The sequence below is a fragment of the Pristis pectinata genome, chromosome 20, assembly GCF_009764475.1.
Source record: "Pristis pectinata isolate sPriPec2 chromosome 20, sPriPec2.1.pri, whole genome shotgun sequence".
Taxonomy (NCBI): Eukaryota; Metazoa; Chordata; class Chondrichthyes; order Rhinopristiformes; family Pristidae; genus Pristis; species Pristis pectinata.
Window position 1 is genome coordinate 29,827,431 of NC_067424.1, and position 22,866 is coordinate 29,850,296.

The 22,866-nt window shown below is 39.7% G+C and overlaps 1 protein-coding gene across 7 annotated transcripts in view; it reads right to left on the bottom strand.

The window, feature by feature from the left end:
• Nucleotides 1-22,866, bottom strand: part of pacsin1b (protein kinase C and casein kinase substrate in neurons 1b) — a 187,163-nt gene that overhangs the window by 29,951 nt on the left and 134,346 nt on the right. For all 7 annotated transcript variants that reach the window (XM_052034640.1, XM_052034643.1, XM_052034638.1 and 4 more), the window contains 2 exons: nt 7,884-8,040; nt 2,274-2,509 (listed from right to left, as the gene is read on the bottom strand). In XM_052034640.1, the coding sequence (XP_051890600.1) occupies nt 2,274-2,509; nt 7,884-8,040 (393 nt within the window). The remainder of the gene's footprint in view (nt 1-2,273; nt 2,510-7,883; nt 8,041-22,866) is intronic.

Below are 22,866 nucleotides of genomic sequence, written 5' to 3' on the forward strand. Positions count from 1 at the left end.
AGTTATTGGAGCTGCAATCATCCAGGCAAATGCAGAATTTTCCATCACATTTCTGACTTATAGATAGAGGAAAAGTTCCGGGATGGGAGGTGGTGAATCACTTGCCACAGAACACCCAGCCTCAGACCTGTTCTTGTAGTTGAAGTACTTATGTGGCTGGTCCACTCTTAGTTTCTGGTATACGGTGAACCACAGAATGCTGACAGTATGGGATTTTGGCAATGGTAATGCCATTCAATATTTAGGGCAGGTGGTTAGATCCTCTTTTGGGAGATGGTCATGGGCCAGCATTATTGTGACACGAGTGGCATTTGCCACTTATCAGCAATACCTGGATGTTTTGCTACATGCAGACATGGACTGGTTGTGATGAGAAATTGTAAATCAGTCGGCATACTTCCCCACTTGTCCTTATGATAGAAGGTCATTGATGAAGCAGCTAAAAAATGGCTTGGCCTAGGACACTACCTTTGGAGACCAAACATTGGAGTGCTTTCCCCTTAATGCCCATTGACTTCAGTTTTTACCAGGCCTCTTTGAGATCACATTCAGTTAAATCTCTGAACTCACCCTAAGAATTCAGCTCTTTGATTGATGTTTGGACTGAGGCTGTGCCGAGGTCAGGAGTTACAGGGTCCTGACAAATCTTAAACTGCACATTGTTGAGTAGGTTATTGATGAGCTTTGCTGCTTGAAAGTACTATTGACAGCACCTTTCATCACTTCTGATTGAATGTAGACTGATTGGGCAAAGTGGATTGTCCTGCTTTTAGTGAACAAAACATATCTAGATAGTGTCACAGCATCAAGTAGATGCCAGTGTTGTATCTGTATCAGTACTTTTATCCATATCAGGACAATTTGCATAGTATTAGCACATGTCCTCTGTTCCAGTATTTCATTCTCAAATAGATCCATCATGTCCAAGATTGGCATGTTTCCAACAATGGTGTTCAGATAAAGAAACAATTATAAGCACCAGAGCTGGGGTCCAATTTGGATTGGTCATTTTTGGATTTTTGTGTTTTAAACTTGGTGAACAGATAGCAATATTTCTGGGAACGTCTGTTAACATAGAACATTGCTGTACTGTTCTATGTTCACAGATGTCCTCAGGCAAGTTCCCAGAAATATTGCTATCTGCTCAGCAGCTGGACAGACTAGAGCTCGCCTGCAGGGAACATTGCAAGGGAATTTTTAAATCAATGACTGGTGGAATAAAGGGAAGAGAACTAAGAAGGGTGGGGGGGGGGGGGCGCGGGGGTGGAAAAAAGAAAATCACAAGAACCAGCAACCCACAGCTAAAAAGACCCAAAAGCTCATGTTTTGGTAATTGAGATGCCCCAGAAAATAACATCTGCATAAAGACATTGTGGGTCCAGTTCTAATTATTTCATTCAACTCCACCCACCCCGGAGCAACCTCACTTTCAAAGGGAGGCCAACACTATAGAGGATAAATATGAGAGAAAAACCTTTAGATGCTCGGTGAACATGCAAATAAGTTCCTTACTGAACAATCTGAAAATAATAAATATTTCAAATCCTGCTCAGTGAACATTTTGAAATAAGTTCTCACTATTACTACATATGAAATTTTGTTTAAAACTTTTAGGTCTGGACCACAATTATCTGATTTGGGTTCAAGCAATAAAAAAAAAATTGAGAGACAGAAGGAAAGAAAGGATTGAAAAGTAAAGCATGCTAACTAACAGTCAGGTAATGGCAATATTATGGTTTTGGAAAGTATAGATTATAGAAGGCACTAGCCTGGATTGAGCCAAATTATCTCAGGTTACCCTGATTACCTCAGCCACAGTAGTGCATTCTGCTGTACAATGATGCACTGAGCCCATATATTTAGGAAGACCCCAGATCTCCTCCAAGCCAGCAAGAGACGCATTACAAATAGTTTCAACAAACCAATCTTAACATGGGGGCAGGGAGAGGATAATGAGGAAAAAAACAACAAAATTGTGTCCTACCTCGAAGTAAATAGAAGCAAACTTACTTTTGGCAAAACAGAATATTGAAGGGACAGTAAACATTAAAGTCAATTCTTTTAATTCATGTATTAGTTGCATATTTAAAGCTTGAAATAGCTGAACTTCTACAAATTAAAAAGATCAAAATTTGATTGTGTGTGGACAGATCCTCCACATTGACCTATGCTTCATAATCCTACTAAGTTACAGGAGATGCATCGTATGGTAACAAAATGGCAATGAATTATCTCTCAATAAGCCATTTGAAACTGCTGAAGCTGTACTTTACCTCTTTTAGTTTTTTAGCCCAGGGTTTCTGTGCTTTCCGGAATCCATCCTCTGCTTCTTTGGTCTCTTTGAAGCCTCCTATCATCTGCTTATGAAAGGAATCTTTCTGCCAATTCTTGATCTTTTCAAAATCTTCACTGGTTAATGCATTCCTCACCTCCAGATGTAGCTCGCTCACTTTATCTGCCTCAGCCATCAATGCCATCCAGGCTCTCTCTAGAGTGCCATATTGTGATCCTACAAATGGTGGAAGCATTCATCATTAACCTAACTAATACTGCAACCATTTTAACCATTAATAAAAGCTCTTTAAATACTTTAAAGCAACAATTCAGCTCATGGTCAAGCAATAATGGATGCTAACATAATTCTAATAGCAACAGCAGAGGGATGGCTGGTGACAAAGCAGCAAAGAAAAAAAACACAACATTTCCATTATTTGACTAAACTTAGAACATCACTTGGGGCTGGGGTTCTTCCCCATGATACAGAGAACTTTGTAGCCAAGTCAGCCCCACATTCTAGGAGCCAGTTTCACAGAGCTATGAGGAGTGGTCAGAGAAGAGACAGTAATCAGCAGGGTGCATAAAGGTGAACCAGTGGATGTAGTGCATTTAGATATCCAAAAGATATTCAATATAGGTTACATGATATGCAATCATGAGCGTGAGGTTAACATATCTGCATGGATAGCGGATTAGTTAACTGATAGAAAAAGAACAATGGAGATAAATGCAGTCATTTTCAAATCAGTGAATTAAGATAAGATATCTTTATTAGTCACATGTACATCGAAACACACAGTGAAATGCATCTTTTGCGTAGAGTGTTCTGGGGGCAGCCCACAAGTGTCGCCACGCTTCTGGTGCCAACATAGCATGCCCACAACTTCCTAACCCGTACGCCTGTGGAGCTTGCAGTTTGTGGTTTTCCCAAGGGACCAGTGCTGAGGTACACAAATGATTTATACATGTGTGCTATACTGAAGTTTGCTGACAATGCCAAAATAGATGTGAATATGACAGAGTCTGCAATCTGATACAGACAGGTTCAGTGAGTAGGCAAAATAGGAGGAGGAGGATTTATTATGTGGTAAAATGTGAGGTTATACACATTGTGGGGAAAATAGGAAAGCAGAATATTTATGTTATGGGACCAATGAAGGCCTGGTGTCCTTCTTCAGGAAGCACCCAGCATGCTGGTCCAACAATTATGAAAGTGAATGGAATGTCGGTCATCATTATAAAGGGGCATAGAGTACAAGACAAAGGAAGGACATACTTGGCTTGGAGCCAGTGCAGAGAAGATTCACTAAATTGATTCCTGGGATGAAGAGCATGCCTCATGAGAAAAAAAAAGAGCAGAATGGACCTATACTCTGTAGAGTGGAAGAAGAGGATCTTATTGTAAGAAACAAAATTCTCAGCAGGTTTGGCAGGGGAGATACTAAGAGCATTTTCCCTGGTGGGGGAATCTCAAACTAAAGGCTATCGCCTCAGTACAAAGGGTTACCTTTGGAATCTCATCTCCCATAAAATTGAGATTTTTAAGAATCCTCTACCCCAGAAGGAGTGGATCCTGGCATTAGGTATAGTTAAGCCCAAGATAGATTTTTGGACCATATGGGAATCAAGGGATTGTATCAGAAGCTGGAGTCAAGGCCAACAATGAGTTCATCCATGATCCTATTCAATAGTGAAGCAGGACCAAGGGCCCAAGAGAAATATGATCAGGTCTTATATTCTTAGATCTTGAATTTATTGGGTGCTTTTCTTGTTCCTTTCAAGACAATATTCTATTCAATTAAGTACTTTCTGAAGTACAACAATACCAGCCAATCTATGCACAAGAACATCCTGCAAACAACTATTTAATGACCCAATTAATAATTACAAGATCGGATTTTCTTCCATATCCAATGCTACATTATCACAAACCTTCCATTCCTGAAGGATAAATATTGGCCAAGGCACACAAGTAATTCCTCTGCTCTTTTTTGGAATATTATGACAAAGATCCTTTACTGGAGATGGCACCTGACAGGCCAGAACTCCCTCAGCACTGCATTAAAGCATATCTTGTGGGACTTGAAATCACAACCATTTGACTAAGAGGCTAGAATGCTTTAAAATGAGCTACAATAAACACAGAAGAGGTTTCAGACTGCCTAAAACATACACAGTACCGAGGAAAATTAGTTTAAAATTACTCAGAGCTCAGGAAGTTTTACTGACAAATGTAATTAGAAGCAGGAAGTTTAAAAAATTCTCAGATGTTGGCATACAAATATAAAATTAAAAGACCTAACCTTACTCCAATGTAAATCATAAAATTTGGGATGGGTTCTGGTTGCTCCTACTGCTATACTATAATAGCCCCTTCATACTTCTAACTGTGGTTTTCAGCATTCAAAGTAATTTAATTGGTAATTAAGGTATGATCCCATTTTTAGTTTTTTCTTTTGCTTGACATTTTAGAAAAGACAACAAGGATACTATAATAAAGCACAGTAATACTATTGCTATGACTTATTGTGGCAAAACACAAGGAATCATAGAACCCAGTTTGAAAGGCAAACACTGTTGGTAGTTAGCATAAACAGGTGCTACAAAGTTATGCTTAAGACTTCATTAATTTTGGTTTATCACCCGAAAACGAGAGAAGAGCATGTCTTTAGCCAGATACATCACATTGAGCTGCATTGATAAATACCAATAATTCTTAGAAAAGTAAATGTTTGAATTCAAATTTCCATTAATTTATAAACTACATGCAAGGTGTTAACCAAGGTGTCAGTCTGATGCTCATGTTTGTTGCTCGTGAGAGAAACGAGCACATTGATAGATGCCAGAGTCACAAACTTATTACAAACATAGGAATTAGGAGGTGTGGTAGATGACTCAGCCCCTCAGGTTTGCACTTCTGTCACATTTAAGGCACATTCCACATATCTAAACCTTATTCTAGGCCGAGACTTCAATGTGGTAATGAGGAGCACTACCTGCAGTGCTACCTCCAGAGATGGTTAACAGAGGGAGGATCCACCTCAGGCTTGTTAAAAAAAAACTTGCTATTAAGAATAAGCTATCTGGATATTTATTCAATTGTAGTTCTGGAACCTTGGTACATTTAAACGAGCTGCCATATTTCTAGATGTTATAATAGCAACTACACTTCCAAAGCTTTTTCATTGGCTGTCCTAAAAACTGAAAGGTGTCATAAAAAAACTTCTTCCTTTTACAGGTAGTGTTTCCCTTTAGAACTCCTCACCTACCAATCATGCAACAGCACTATAAGCAAACTATTCCCAATTTTTTGATTCCAAAGCAGGAAAAACAAAATACTCAGAGCAGACTGAAGTTTGAAGGCTGGAGGATTGCCTGTTACCCACAGACTATAGCACAGAAGTCCCCACCTTGGGGATGCAACCCAAGATACTAATATTAATCTAAAAGTCTGAAACACTGAACCAACCACAGGTAGGTAAAGCAGGGATAAACAATGGCCACTATATAACTGGAGTTACAAGAACATTGGCATTTTAAAATTTAAGTACTTTATTAATATGATTATAGATGATTTAACTAACTTTCCAGTACAGTTTATGTTCTCTTCTGAAATCCACCAAATGGAACCTGACTGTGCATCAATATGGTATTTTAAACTTACTTAATTTACTGAGCCAGTGGTTGCAGGCATTCTAAAAATACATTTTTAAAATATTTTCTTACAAAGACTGTATTGCCCAGACTATTCCCTGCAAATATTTTGTTTTTAAAATTAGGTTGGTTGATTAAACATTGAAGGTATTGCTGGTACTGTGCTTATTATACAAGTTACATGACTGCCAATTTGCTGGTATACTAAAATTATTTGCTTTAAATAACTGTTGTATTTTTAAATTGGTCAAATAGAAAATATACAAACATTACAGATATAAAATTATATGTTTAACCAATGAACACGAGGTGCCATTGGGTGGAAAGCTATTGGGTAAAGCTGCAGTGCTGAATATATGTCGTCACCCTGCCAGTCAGTCCAGAAGGCCCTTGGGATGATTCCAGGTCTGCCATGCATTAGCCAAGCTGGGCAACATGGAAGTTCTATCTGACCTTGGGGGTGTTGGGTGGGGTGGGGGGGAGAAGGGGAAGAAGAGGACAACTGATTCAGCAACAATAAAAGCATTGTCAAATACCAGAAATGGCTGCTAAAATTGTATAATGGCAGACTATAGCATACACCTGAAAGCACCACGTTAGAGATTACTTATACAAATGTGGTTATTCTATAGCAAACCCTCTCAACGCACAAGATCTCACCTTCAAACTTAAACACTTCAAGTGATATTTCATTCATTTCCTATAATGCATTAAATCATCTTTAATCCTTCAGAGATGTGTGTGGCCTTTTTAGAATGTGCATGCAAATAATTCAAGATTAATACTTTTCTCCTATTATCTGGCACTATTCAAGCACATTTCATTTATCCATCTAGCATGACCAATATTTCTTTTTTCCAAGTAGGTTTTTAAAGATATATACAGAAAATTATGCTGGCTTCTATGTAACCAAGTCAGAGGGCTAATATAGATTTCATCTATGCTTTGGGAAACCAATTTCTATTGTAACTCAAGCTACATTGAAGAAAGCTTAGCAATTGGTTATATTCTGACTTTTTAATCAAGTTGCTAAGGCCAGTGCTCTGAGCCTGACTACCTCCAACTACTTCATTAATGACCTTTGCTGTATAAAACCAGAAGTGTAGATGCTTTAAGGGCAGCAGATGTGCAGAAACATCACCTGAAAATTTCTCTTCAACTCGTGTACTACTCTGAATTGGAAATAGATCACAAGCCCTTCTTCCTCATTGACTAAAAATCCTAAACTTCCTGGTATGAGTGCCTTCAACACACAGCCTGCAGGTGTTCAGGACAGCAATAACCACCATCTTCAAGGGCATTTAGGGATAGGCATAAAGCCTTATTGGACATGAATGAATAAAGTTAATGCATACGGAGCTGACTATAACTGAGAAAAGTTGTATATGACTTCAATTTGGAAAGTTAAACTATATAAAAAAAAATTCGCATCCCAGTTATATAAAAGCATCTATCGACAGTCTACAGTGAAATTCAGGTTTTTAAAACTAAATAAGAATGAGAAACAAAAAAATCTACAGGGACAAAAAAAAACTTCAGCCTAAAATGATGCTTGAAAAGATGCAACAATAATCACATTACTGCTCCAGTGAAGTTGCGTTTTTGGAATTTCTCCACTCAACAGCCATTTCAGTTCTGGCTTAGCTTAATAGGATTAGCAATACAGACCTGAGCATGTTTGGAGCAACTCAACTATAACAAAACATTTCCAGCTGATAAAAATACGCAGTTTGTTGCTGACATAGTTCACCCAATTTTACCTCAAACAATATCCGATGGTTACAATATTTACGATAGTTTATTGTCAGAGGTAGCAAAGGATTTCACCTGCTGTAGAGATTAAGCCATACTTTTATTTTCAGATATTACAATAAATAAAAATACCTCACTTTTTAAATGGAATTGAACTGTAACCATATTTACACACCAAGCCTAATAGAGGGTCCACATACCTTTCTCAATGAGCTGTTTCCACCTTTTAGACCAGTCAGTCAACTGCTGAGAGTAGGACTTCTCTATCTTTGCCCGTTCATTGACACAGTTCATAAGATCATTGCACAACCTGTGTCCATCATCAATGCGCTTCACTGAGCGTTTGTAATTGCCAATCTGCAAAGAAAGTGGAGAGTATCATCAGAACCAATAGAATGGCAAAGACTGTCTGCCTCCAGCTATTCTGCTTATTCTTCTCTAACCAGCTTAAAGTGGAATTTTTGACCTTGTTCCTTAAAGCACAACTACCTCCATTAAAGAAAAAAAATGAATCATTTCCTAAGGCAGGAATGCCAGGCTGAACAGTTAGTCTACTGCCTTTTCATTTACTGACGTAATTTCCCCGAATATTAACTTGGATTGCCTTAAAATTAAAGGTGTAGAGGGGGCAAACTTTGAGGTGTGTGCAGGAGAGCTTTTTGACACAAAATGTAGATAAATTAACATGGAAAGGAGTATTACTGGACCTTATCTTGGGGAATGTAGCTGGTCAAGTGGCGGGAGAGTCAGTTTGGAGATGTGGATCATAACTCCATATATATTAAAGTGATTACGGAAAAGTATAGGGATGGATCGGTAATAAAGAGCTTAAATTAGTGAAGGCAAATTAATAAGGGAGGACTTGGCGAAAGTAGATTGGGAGCATCTAATTGTAGATGTCTACATCTGCACAGTGGGAAGCATTCAAAGGAGAAATAACAAGAGTTCAAGGCCAACATGTCCCTGTAAGGGAAGAAGTCATGGGTAGCAAGTATAGGGAACCCCAGATGTGAGGGTTGAATAAAGAAAAAAAGCATACAACAGGTATAGGGAAATAATGATGGGAGAGCCCAGTCAAGAATATAAAAATTGTAGGGAGGCACTTCAAAAGGAAATTGGGAAGGCTAAGGTCATAAATATTACCGGTAGATAGGATCAAGGTAAATCCGGAGACATTCTTTAAGTATATCAAGGGCAAAAGAATAAATGGGAAAACAGAGGACCCATTAGCGGCAATCTGTGTGTGGAGCCAGAAGGTATAGGTGAGGTCCTAAATAAATACCTTTCATTGGCATTCACAAAAGAAACAGATGTAGTTGGAGAACTCATTGAATGGGTAGGTGAAAATCTAGTGCAGGTCTAAATAAAGGGGAGGTAGTTGATGCCTCAGCAGGCTTAAAAGGTGGACAAATCCCCAGGACTGGATGGGGTTTAATCACAGGCTACTACAGGAGGTAAGGGAAGAGATTTTTGGGGCTCTGGCTGAGATTTTTAGACCTTCACTGGAAATGCAAGGTACTTGATGACCAGAGGGCAGAAAACATGGTTGCCCTTTTCAAGAAAGGCAGCAAGGAAAAGCTTGGCAACTATAGACTTGTGAACTTTACATCAGTGGCAGGGAAGATACTGGAAAAAATTCTGAGGGAGAGAATTAATGATCACTTGGAAAGGCAGGGACTAATCAGAGGTAGCCAGTATGGCTTTGTCAAGGGCAGATCTTATCTTACCAATTTGATTGAATTTTTTTTTAAAAAAGAGGTAATAAGGTGTATTGATGAGGGCAGGACATGAGATAGGATTTACATGGACCTTAATAAGCCCTTTTACAAGGTCCCACATGGGATGCTGGTTCAAAAGGTTAGGGCCCATGGGATCCAGGACAAGTTGGCAAACTGGATTCAAAATTGGCTTGGCAAAAGGATACATGGTGGAGGAGGGTTATTTTTGTGATTGGCTAGTGGTGTCCCATATGGATTAGGACCCTTGCTGTGTGATATACGGGAACCTCGCATATGGACGTGGGAAGCAAGATCAGCAAGTTCACAGATGACACAAAGGTTGACGAAGTTGTTGACAGTGTGACAGGTAGTGCAGAGAGATATCAATGTGTTGGTGAAATGGGCTGAAAAATGGCAAATGGAGTTTAATCCAGACAAATGTGAGGTGATGGATTTTGGGACTAATGAGACTACGACATACACTATGAATGGTGGGGTCTTAGGAAGTATTGAGGAAGAGAGGTACATTGGAATGCAAGTCTATTCAACCTTGAAGGTGACAACACAGGTAGGAAGCATGGTTAGGGAGGTATATTGGATACTGCCCTTCATTACTTGGGGCATAGAATAGAGAGGTAGAGAGCTAATGCTCCAACTTTACAAAAAAAAACTTTGGTTAGACCTCAGCTGGAGTGCTGTGTGCAGCTTGAGTCACTATGCTATAGAAAGGAGGTGATAGTGCTGAAGAGGGTGCAGAGAATATTCATCAGGATGTTGCCTGGTTTCAAGCAGTTCAGATACAAGGATAGACTGGAGAAGCTAGGTCTGTTCTCCCTGGAGCAGAGGATATGATTGAGGTTTCTAAAATTATGAGTATAGATATGGTAGACTGCAGGAAACTTTTCTCCATATCAGGAGGTAGGTAAAACTTGAGGACATAGGTTTAGAGTGAGGAAGAGATTTAGAGTGGGGTCTGAGGGGGACTGTCTCCACCCAGAGAATGACAAGTACCTGGAATGCACTGCCTGAGACAGTGGTTGAAGCTGGATCACTGAAGGCATTTAACAACTATTTGGATGAGAACTTGAAATGCCCAGGCGTAGAAGGCTTTGGACCAATTGCTTAGCAATAGGATTGATGTGGAAGGGTGCCCACTGGTCTGTGTAGACGAGTTGTGTCAATTGCCTGTTTCCATGCTGTACAATTCTATGACTAATACCGCCAGCCTGGAAATAGTCATAACTCAAACACAGGAACACATGGAAGACTGTCCAGTTGTCTCTCTAGTGTCATTAGTGCTGAGCGATTGGAGTCAAACATAAAAAAAACAGTATGGGTACAGAGGAAGCAGAGAGAACAGATTCCATTGCATGATAAAGTCAGAGATACAGCACTGAAACAGGCCGTTCAGCCCACCGAGTCAGTGCTGAACTTCAATCATCCATTTACACGAATTCACATTAATCCCAATTTTTTTTGTTATTCTCCCCACATTCCCATCAACTATTCCCAGTTTCTACCACTCGCCTACACACTAGGGGCAATTTGCAGTAGCCAATCAACCTATCAATGCACACATCTTTGGGATGTAGGAGCAGTGTATTGGGAGGAAATAATGTCATAACTCAAAGCCCTCATGGTCACAGGGAGAATGTGTAAACTCCACCCAGTCAGCACTCGAAGTTCAGGATTGAACCTGGCTCTCTGGCGCTGCGAGGCTGTGGCTCTACTAGATGTGCCAGTGTGGCGACCTGCAAAATAAAACTCCACTAATAAAGAAGCAATGTTAAGAATGTCGAATAAAGACAGTTCTATTGAAAATGTTTATGAAACATGTACAGAAAAATAATTTACAGTATCTAGTCACACAAAATAAACCAGGCATGCACACTGGAAAGATCAATAGAGTGGAGATTTGAATATCAGTGCTGCTATTTGAAACTAGCTTGGGTTCTAACACTGTTTCTGGAGGGATTCCAGACTCACAACCTTTAATCCAGTACAACTCTAATCATTGATTAGAAAATGCAAAATATGAATTTCAGTTATTGATTTTATTTTAAATGATTTAACAATATAATTGTTCCCAGATTTATTCCCCATTTGATGTCACTTCCCTGTGAATAAATAGCATATCATTTGTTAACCCTGAATAACATTATAAAAATTGGAACATGTTGGTTTAAGATGGGGGCAAGAAAGGAGGAGGAATAAGTAAACCAGATCAGTGCGCCAACCTGCACACCACTGTGCAACTTCCAATACTCATTATACAGCACACCTCAGGCAGTAATTATGCTGCATTTCATTTGTAATTGCCTGTGAGAAAGAAAAGGCAAAATGTGTAGTACCATTAGGATATCTTTTCAGAATGCTTTAGAGCTAATTAATTACAATTGAAATGTTCCCAATAATCTTTTTTATATAAAGTAAATGCAATAAACCAGTGAGATGTCTCAAACTATTCAAGTGAACCTTGCCCAGTTAAATCTGCAATCTCATCATGAACATACAAGTACTTGTTTAATCAGGAGAGCCGTCCCACAAACTAGGTGAGCACAGCTTGACACAGTTATACTCAAAGTCAATGCACCAGGCTCATCCATCATACTATCCACTGTATGTCTTACTGCAAAGGCAGACATTACTACCTGTGGCATTGACACAGTGGTGTACAGAAGGGAGATGCCCTTGGAGTCCTTAGCATCGACTCCAGATTTCATTAAGTTTCATGGATTTAACTCAAACATAAGAAACGAAACCCCTTGCTCATTGCCAAGCATCACCCTTCCTTGGTAAGTTGAACACTGCGTGAAAGAAGCACTGAGGATAGTAACAGCAACTTCAAAGTTGAAGTTGCAACAATCTTCATCCAGAAATGACGTGCAAATGATCTCTCTGGGCCTCTGCCCCATCACAGAAGCCAATTTGATTCATGCCATGTGAAGCAGTCTTCCCCTTATCCAAGGGATATGGTTCCAGCTTGAGACATCATTGCAGCTGTGGTGCTGATGCTCCAAAACCTGCCTCCAAGTTGTTTTTGTGCACCTACAACACTGGCATCCAAATGACATCAACAAACATTGTCTGGAAATGTTCTGACCACAAAAAGGTCAAATATAATCTGGTCAACTACTGCCCTGTTTGACTAATCTATCAACAGAAGGTGTCACAGTCAGTGATACTCACCAATAACCAGCTCACAGATGGTCAGATCAGGGTCTGCCAGAATTTCATTACTGCCCTGGTCTAAACATGGACAAAAGAACTGAGTTCCAAAGGGTGAGAATGACTTCCCTTTACATGGAGGCAGCATTCAAAAGAGCGTGGCATCAGCAAGCCCTGGTAAAACTATCAGTGGGTGTCAAGGGAAAACTCTCCACTCACTGGAGCTATACCTTGCACAAGGAAAGATGGTAAGGTGGTGGTTCTTGTTGTTGGAGACAAATCATCTCAGCCCTTGCTTATGTATTACAACACAGGTGAAGATCATTCAGCACATCAGGTCTATGCCAGCTCTCAACAAAGCAATCCCATCAGGCTCATTCCCCCCTTTATTTCTGTTGAGCCCTGCAATTTATTCTCTCAAACCCATGAATTATCTACCTACAATAAGGGGCAATTTACAGTAGGCAATTAACCTACCAGCACATCTTACAGATGAGAGGGGAAACTGAAGCACCCAGGGGAAAAACCATATGGTCACAGGGAGTACATGCCAACTCCATACAGACAGCACCAGAGCTCTGGATCAAACCCTGGTCCCTGGAGCTGTGAGCCAGCAGCATTAACTGGTGTGCCACTGTGTTGCCTCCTTGGCTCAACTATTTTCAGCTGCTCCATCCAATGACCTTGCCTTCATCAAATGGAAGGTGCTTGCTGATGATTGGAGGTCAACTTTGAGTACAAATTTAACTGGACTGGTCCCGAGAGAAGGTCAGAGATTGTGTGAAGCAAATAATTCACTTGATTGTCCAAAACCTTCAATAAATTCAAGCTTGGCACCATCCAGGACAAACAAGCTCATTTGATTGGCACTCCACCATCCATTGGTGAATCAAAACATACCATTTACAAGATGTACATCAGCAGCATCAAGCTTTCTTCAACATTACTTCCAAAACCCACAACCTCAAGCACTTGGAAGGATGAGGGTTACAGGGGTATGGGGGATTCCTGAAAAGTCACCTTCAAGTCACACACCGTTGTGATTTGGAAACATATCATCATTACTTCACTGTTACGTGTCAAAATGCTGGCACTCCTACCTAAAAGGATTAATAGGTTACCTACACCACAAAGATTTTAAACAGTTCAGGAAGGCAACTCTCCATCCTCCCTATTATACGCAGGCCTTGCAGGGAGGATCTCCTGAGAAATATTCTGACAATGGTGGGGAAATAAATGTCTTTGGAAAGACTTCCTCACTCTTTGAAGATTACCAAGTTCTACATTTACTTGAACAGGACAATGAGCCTTGACTTATCTGATCCAGATCGGAAGAATTTTCAACCAACATTATCCGATAGTTCCTCAGTAATAAGAGTTCAGCAAACTGAGCAGAAACTCAACAGGATCAGCCACACAAATACCATGGCGACAAGAACATTCTGAAGCTAGGTATACTTCAGCAAGTTACTCACCTCCTTGTACCCCAAAGTCCTCAATCATCTACAAGGCACAAATCTGGAGTATTTTGTGAAACGGTCCACTTGCCTGCTTAGTACTGCTCCAAAAATTCTCAAGAAGCTTGGCACCATCCAGGACAAAGTAGCCTGCTTGATTGGCAGTCTGTCCACTACCCTAAACATTTATTCTCTCCTCCACTGACATACAGTGGCCATACTGTGTACCATCTACTAATTGCCCCACAGTATTCATCCAGGCTGCTTCAAGAGCACCAAAGACACCACAACCTCTACCACCAAGGATGACAAGAACTCCATATCCAATAGTAGTGTGGCAGTACCTTCACCAGAAATACTACACCATCTGGCCACCATCTTCTCAAGGGCAATTAAGGGTAGGCAATAAATTCTGGTCTTGCTAGCTAAGCCCAGACCCTGGAAATGAACAAAATAGACTATATAAAACAGAAAACATTTCTAAAATTCCAGTAGTTGCGAAAATACCATTTTAATCCCACCTTTTGTCCCTATATTATATTTTACATTGAATATATTTTAATTTATATGTCAAATATTTTCAGTACCAGTAAAGTTGTTTATTAGTAATTAGAACTGTTCAAGTAGCAAGTACCCCTCAGATTTGAAGAGGTTTCAACCAACGTCATTGCTTTGTTACCTCCACAAGCTTTCAGCATCTCAGCCGGAATAAGTTCTCACTGTTCTGGAAGAACAATTTAACAAACAAGCTGCTTTCCTCCTAGGCATGCATTATCCTGGTACTAATGCTCTGAACAATGAAACTGAATCTCAGAAATGCCAAATAACTGCTAGCACTTAGTCAGGTTTGTTTTGGAACACCCAGGACGTGACAAAGAATCCTCATAGATGATATGATCCAATCCATGATAGGCAAGAATTGCTTTTATGTTAAGATATCTTTATTAGTCACATTATGTCAAAACACAGTGAAATGCATCTTTTGCGTAGAGTGTTCCGAGGGCAGCCTGCAAGTGTCGCCACGCTTCTGGCGCCAACATAGCATGCCCACAACTTCCTAACCTGTACACCTTTGGAATGTGGGAGGGAACCTGAGCACCCGGAGGAAACCCACGCAGACACAGGGAGAACGTACAAACTCCTTATAGACAGCAGCCAGAATTGAACCTGGGTCACTGGCGCTGTAATAGCTTTGTGCTAACCGCTACACCACCGTGCCTGCCCAATCACAAGTGTATTGATATGCCTCCTTACGGATGTCTACACAAAACGTTCAACCAATCCACCCAAATTCCATCATATACTGATGACCTGGACAAATAGAGTGCAAGCAGCAACTTTACCCAGACCCAGCACACTGATAGCTGGACTAATTAGGCTAACTGACCACTTCAACCAAATGCAGAATACAGGTCAGGATTTTCTGCATGCACAACCATAATGTAAACAAAAAATCTAAAAGGTTAACTGGTACTATGTCCACTTGACTTGCTACGTGAATTTAGTTTATCTTGGAGTGACCCTGGACCATTTTCAAGATGATATGTGGAAGACAAAGAGGCAAGTCAGCTCCCAGAATATCACCGTTTGAGAGTTTTTTTTCTTTACAATATTTTTATTAAATCCATGAAAAAAAGAGTACATGCATCAAAAAAGAAAGTAAAAATACTACTGAATACATTGTAATAAGTCGTACTTAGGATTACAATACTCTAAATCAATAATCACATATAATAGTTAATAAGGAAAGAAAAAATTGAAATATTTTATTACAAAAAAAAATCTACCCCCACTACCAAAACTGTTAGATAGAAGAAACAGCAAGGAAAAACCTTAAAAAAACGTAACAGTGTCAGCCAATATCTGCATTTTAGTCCCCAAATCAGAGATTTTGAAAATAATTCAAAAAGGGTCCCCACAGGGTTTGAAAGTCTAGGTTAGATTCAAAAACTGAACAGCAAATCTTCTCTAGATTCAAGTATGACATAACATCCCGTAACCATTGAACGTGCGTAGATGGAGTAGCTTCCTTCCATTTAAGCAATACTGCTCGCCTGGCTATAAAGAGAAATAAAAGCCAGAATATGTAAATCAGAAGCCTTCAAAGTTATATCTTTTTCTCCAACAATCCCAAATAGTGCAGTCAAAGGATTAAGTTTAAAATTTATTTTAAGTAGTACAGAAAAAGTATGAAAGACCTCTGTCCAATATTTTTTAAGATTCTGACAAGTCCAAAACATGTGAATTAAGGAAGCCACTCCGTTATTGCATTTATCACAATAAGGAGATATATCAGAATAAAAACAGGATAGTTTATCTTTAAACAAGTGAGCTCTGTGGACCACTTTAAATTGAAGGAGAGAGTGACGAGCACATAATGATGAAGTATTAACCAACTTAAAAATTTTATTCCAAGGTTCTTCGGAAATTGACATCTGCAAATCTTGTTCTCAAGCGTTTTTAATTTTATCTAGTGGCACCTTACTCATTCCTAGTAATCTGTCATAAATATTAGATATTGAGCCATCCTGAAAGGGGTTTGTGAGCTTTTAAACTCAAATTGACAAACACATCCAGGTCTTCCAATTTCAGTCTTATCTACTGTGGAATCAAAGTAGATCATTCCAGTACGGATACACCCAGCCCATTGCAAGAAATTTGATCTTGTGCTGAACAACATCTGCCAAATCAGCACAAGCCACCTTAAACCAACCATCAATTATTTATCTATCGGCTGGAACAACTGGAGAACCACAGACAGCCAAGTAGAAATAATTTGACAAACAAATGACACAGCAAGGACACACAGCTGAACACCCAAAATCATACAGGATCTTCCTCGTGACAATAGTCAGTTAAGATTGCCCAGAGAGATACAAGGCAGACATCACTTGGAGCTGGGGTCAACAAGGGGGAAAAAAAAATCAGTGTGACCAACTAGCCTCCTTCAAGGGCAGATGATGAACTTGGAAGTCCCCCCAAACTTAATCCATACCAAGTCAATGCATCAAGAGCCAATGTGGAGAAATGGTGATGGCTCACCAAGCCAGAAAGTCTGTGGCAATTGCAGGAAACAGATTATCCTTTGCCCAGTGCTGAAGAACGGGCTTTGCATGGTGCAAAATCTCATGCATGTTGATTTGCTAACATTGAAAATAGGCTAATTTCTGAAAAATTAACTTAGTGGATAGATTCTGAATTAGTAATCAAATTTAGTAATTCATTTACTATTATCATACTTAAATAGATAAACCCAACCTTTTTCTGCTGTGCTTAAGGAGAAAAAGCACCCTACACAACCTCCAGATATTCTGAAGAGCTTTTATTGTCTTTGTAATGTTGCAGTGAAATTTGAAGATCGCAAGCTCTATTATGCAGTAACATGAAAACAACAATAAAATTTGTTTTAAGGTGTTCATTAACAGATGAGTTCTTTATTTTCTTTTAAAATTATGTGTGGGATCTTTTTCATCTACCTGAGAAAGCAAAACAGGGGGAGTGAGGGTATGGGAAAGTGGTGTTGGTTTAACCTCATCCAAAAGACATAACAGTGCAGCACTTTCTCAATACTGCATTGCAGTGATAGGCTAGACTTGAGCTCAAGTCTGAGATGAGACTTCCCACTCAGCCAGAAGGTTGTATATTCAAGAGTGCTACCAAATAACCACACTTACCACAAGCAGTATTGACTGAGCAAGTCTGCAACTTTACCCCCTTGTGTGTATTTCAATGCTGAATCAATTAGCAATGTACTGGCAGAGGCAAGCAAGGCAAATTAGACAGCAACTTTCAGAACTTGTTCAATATTATTGGTTCTAATGTGAACGCTGATAAACCCAACATTCCTTGAAACAAATTATGTGTGTTACCATGCCTTTAATAAAGTATTGCTTCCCAAGGTGAGCATAATGGAGGCAATGCACTGCAGAGAGGGGTAGGAAAAGTGCCAAAAACAATCTGCAATGAAGGTTTTCAAGAACCATTTAAAGAATTGTAATAAGCAGAATAATTTAAAGAGAAGTGGGAGAAGGTTCTGCCAATATGGTGAATCAGAAGGCGGCAAATAAAAATAGTGAAGAACTGCATGCAACTCAGTATTCAGAGCTGGAGGTGGTGGTGGAGGGTGAAGTTTAGAGGAAAAGCTTTTTGAAAATCAGGAAGAGGTTACTTTCTGCAAAACTTCATTCTTAGTGTTTCCTTTCTTAATTAAGATGGCATAAAATGGACTTCCAATCATATTTCAGGTCATGTATGTGCTTACCAGGGCACAAGGGTATAAGATTTGATGCCTTATTCAAGAATATTGCATAATGTTGCATCCACTTCCAGTGATTTTAATATGTTAAAATGGACTATATGACTACATCAGCCCCAAGTTGCAACTTCCACCAGCAGAGTATTATTACCTTTGGGAAACTGTTTTGGCTTCACATATATTTCATTTTATTTAGGAGACTTCAGTATTTTTCTCCGAGTTTTAACAATGATTTACTGAGCAGGATTTGATATCTATTTAAAAAGTATAGACATTTTTCTACCCAATTACATATTGGCTGACTCCTGCAGTGGGCAATTTTGTTAAGTGGCTTTTGTCCACTGTTTAAAGATGGATTTTAAAAGGAATACAAGAAATAACATCAGTGCCAAGTTTAAGCTACCTTTTGACTTGAACAAAGACCCAGAGGGAAAGAAAATCCTTCAAGTCAAACAGTAAATATTCTGATAGCTATAGTATTTTCAATATATTCTATTAGTTGAATGAAAATAGATGATGCATGACAGAGCATCTCAGATCCATGCAGTGCGCATCCTGTGGCATGGGAAGTCTGGAAAATTTTCCAGCTCCTGCACATTCACAGATAAAGGAAGTGTCGTCAGTTGGAAGAGCATAAACTGAGTTTTGGAGTTCAAATCACAGTTAATATCACTGCAGTCTATCTGTGGAACTGAGTGTTTCACAGATAGCACATTTCAGGAGGTGGTCATGACACAGCTCAAGAGAAAGCAGGTAGAAGAGGAAAGGGTGACCCCCAGACACTGAAAGAAAAAAAAAAGCAGGAGGCAATTCAGGAGACCCAGGGGCAGTTTTACGTTAATCAGTATTCAGCTCTGAGTACCGATAAGGGAGAGGTTTCCCCTTGGAGAGTGCAGCCAGAAGCAAAACACAACACCATGCATGGGTCAACTGCATGGGGATGAAGGAGAAAGGTGAAGCTGGCAATAGTTGAAGGGGTTCTGTAGTTTGTGGAGAGACAGGGTTTTCTGTGGATGCAGACATGTCTTCAGGGTGGTATATTGCCTCCATGGTGCTAGGGGCAAGGACATCACTGAGCAGGTGCAAAAGATTCAGGAGGGGTAGGGTGAACAGTAAGTGGTTGTGGTCCATAGGGAGAAAAAGTGGGTGTGGTCTTGCAAGCATAGGAGAGAGATTTAAAAGCAAGGCCTCAAACTCAGGCCATTGCACAAATAAATGAATGGCTGGAGAGATGCCACAGTAGGGAGGGATTCAGATTCCTAGAGCACTGGGGCCAGTGTAGACTGTACACGTTGCACCTCAGAACTGGGACCAATAACCTCATACAACGGTTCACTAACACCCTAGGTACAAATTTAAACAATTTAGCAAGCATTGGGGGGGGGGGGGGGGTCAGTAAAATAGCACAGAAGGGAGATAATTAACACTAGCGCAAAAAAAAATTCAACACGACCAAAGATAGGTTTACAGGTCATGTATGTAAATAAGATGGAAGCTTGAGATTATGACTTTGAGGCAATAATAGAGACCTGGCTAAAAATGCCATGAATAGGTTCTAAATATGTCTGATACAAGTAGTTCAGGAAAGATAGAGAAGGAAAGAAAGGAAGGGGCTTGGCAGGATTTAAGAATATTCCTGTTCTGGAGAGAGGATGTTCTGGAACCATCCAGGATAGAATTGAGAAACATATGTGACTACACAACTGGGACTATTCTGTAGACTGTCAGCCATTGGGAAGGATACCATGGTGCAAAATTGAAGGGATTAACTAAAGTTGTACAATCATGGTAAAAGAAGCTTTCAAGTATCCAAATATAGACTGGAATAGCGACAACATGGGGACAAACTACACCCCAACCTATAAGCCACCATCATTGCCCTAATTACATTAAAGCACTCGAGGCAGGGGACTGCAATGCCCTCCCCGGATGTCTCAGCCTCTCCCTAACAATGAATTCTGAGCTCTTCTGGAGAAGACAAAGGCTTATATATTCAGACAAATACTGTGTTTTCTCCAGCACTACTTGTATGAAATGGAACACAATTACAATCACATTTAGGTCGAATCATACACTCCAGAAATTTGAGCAGATACTTCCAGTCACGAATCATATGAACTGCTGAGGTGTTTTCTGCGTCTGATGCACACTTAAAAAAACAACGCCTAGGAAATTAGTCCATGCTATTAGTCCAAGTATTAGACAGCACTATTATCTCTGCAGCAACACACTGTAAAGAGGGCCTCCCTGAACAGGTCCCAGCCCAGTTCTGCAAACCAGTTTCAGGGAGGACCCCTTTAATTACTTGCACTCTCCTTTAGCCATGGCTGACAGTGGTCAGCTGACCTCCCCCACCTGCCAGTCTCTCAAACTTCAGTCTTCACCCCTCAGCATTTACCACTACCAGCCCAAAGGCCACTGACTGCTGCAACTTTCAGACCTGGCCTCAGTCCCACATGTGCTCATTTTTAGCTCAGCATGGGGAAAGCCTTGGCAGCAAGTGAATTTTTTAAGTGGCTGGCTACAAACAAGATGGTCACTGACACAGTGCAGCACATCTGAATAGTGCACCCCTGTTGGTACAGATTAATTTCTAGGCCTACTAGTTTATAAAAATTTTTGTGCTGGTTTGAGAAAGAATGTCTTGAGATACGTCTACATTCTGTGAGGTTTCCTCTCGTTGTCTCACTGTTGTTACAAGTTCGCCTTCAGAAGGATTAATCTGCCATTACAGTTTTTTTATTAAAACACCCATGAGGGTTTGCTGGTTCTGCTCTGAACTCCAGTTTTCCCAGTCACCAGATTTATTATGCAGGGTCAATGTGGTGCTGAAAGCCATTGACACCTTAGTAGTTGCAAGATAAATCTGCTATAACAAAGTAAGGGAGGTATCTGGGCAGAAACAAATAATTTTGTGCAAACCACACATTATGTGCAGACTATATAAAGTTGATGCTATATGTGAACTAACTAGTGTTAGAGAATTAGATTTCCTGGATGGCATTACTCATTATTTCTGTAATAAACTGAATACATAATCCACATTGAGTTCCAAGGCTCACAATTGTAATTATTGCAGGAATAGAAATAGGTATAAACTGATGTTGTAAGGGCTAGTGCTTAATTAGTTATGTAAATCAATTGTGTAATGTGAATTGAATAGGAAGCAATAAATTATGTAGTTAATGTAAACTATAAATATCATTACAAAATTCAGTTACATCAAATTGGGAAAACTAAGAATCACAGAAAATTTGTAATGCAGGAAGCATTCAGTCTATTGTATTTGTGCTGTCTTAATAACACTACTCAGACTAATTCCACCTTCCAGCACTTAATCTGTAGTCCTGGAGATCATGGCCTAAATACAAAGGCAAGCTTTAAATGTGATTATGTTCTCTAACCCTTTCAGGCAGTGAGTTCTAGACCCTACCACCCTCTGGGTGAAAGTGCTGTTCCTCATCCCTCCATCCAATTAACCATTTGGATTTTAAAACCCGAGCATCATCTGATTACAACATCCAATTCATTGTATTTTCTGTTCCACCAGGTTTTTTTTTTAAATCTTGGTTTTGTTTTGTCAAGGTCCTTCACTCGCATTTCTCAAAAGTTACTGTGTGAATGACAAGGCAGAACTGTCATATTTCTTAGCACTATCTACAAAGGGTTAATCTAGTTACTAGATGATGGTATGAGGTAATAGTGGAGGAATATACAAATTATGAGCAGTACCACGCCCCTCAAGCTTCCTGCACCATCCAATAATCATGGATCATTAGCTTGTTTCCTCAACTTTGCATTCACATCCACCCTAGCTTATTGTACCAGCACTTCTGCCTCAAAAACATTCAAAGACCATGATTCCACCACCCTGAGGAAGAGAATTCCAAAGACTCTTGACTCTCAGAAAAAAGAAACAAGATCACCTCAAATACCTTACATGACCCCTTATTATTAAAATACATGACCCCCAATTCTAAATTTTTCCCACAAGAAGAAACATTCTCTCCACATTCACACTATCAAGACCTCTTAGGATCTGAAATAAAATTTTAATCATCATCTCTCACTCTTCTGAACTCCAGTGGATACTAGTCTAGCCTTTCCAACCTTTCCTCATAAGGTAACCTGCCCATTCCAGATACCAGTCTAGTTTTTTTCTTTCCAAAAGGATTTACATCCTTCCATAAATAAGGGAGACCAATACTGTCCCCAGCCCTCCAGTTGTGGAGGCACCAATGTCCCATTTAACTTTTATAATTCTCCTCGCAATAAGTAATAACAAATGTTAGCTTTCCCAATTACTAGCATACTGCACTTTGCTAATCATGCTTTATGAGACCTAGATCTCTGCATCTTAGAGCTCAAACTTTTATTAGATAACTGATTATCTCTTATTCTTCCTGCCAAAGTGGCCAATTTCACATGTTCCCACATTATATTACAGTTGCCAGATTGTTTTTCCAATCACATAACCCATCTATATTGCATTGTATTTTCCACAGATTAAGATGACACTTCAATTCTATATCAAATATTAGTTGCCAGCTGATCAATGCATGCCTCAGCATAAGAAGCCAGTAGC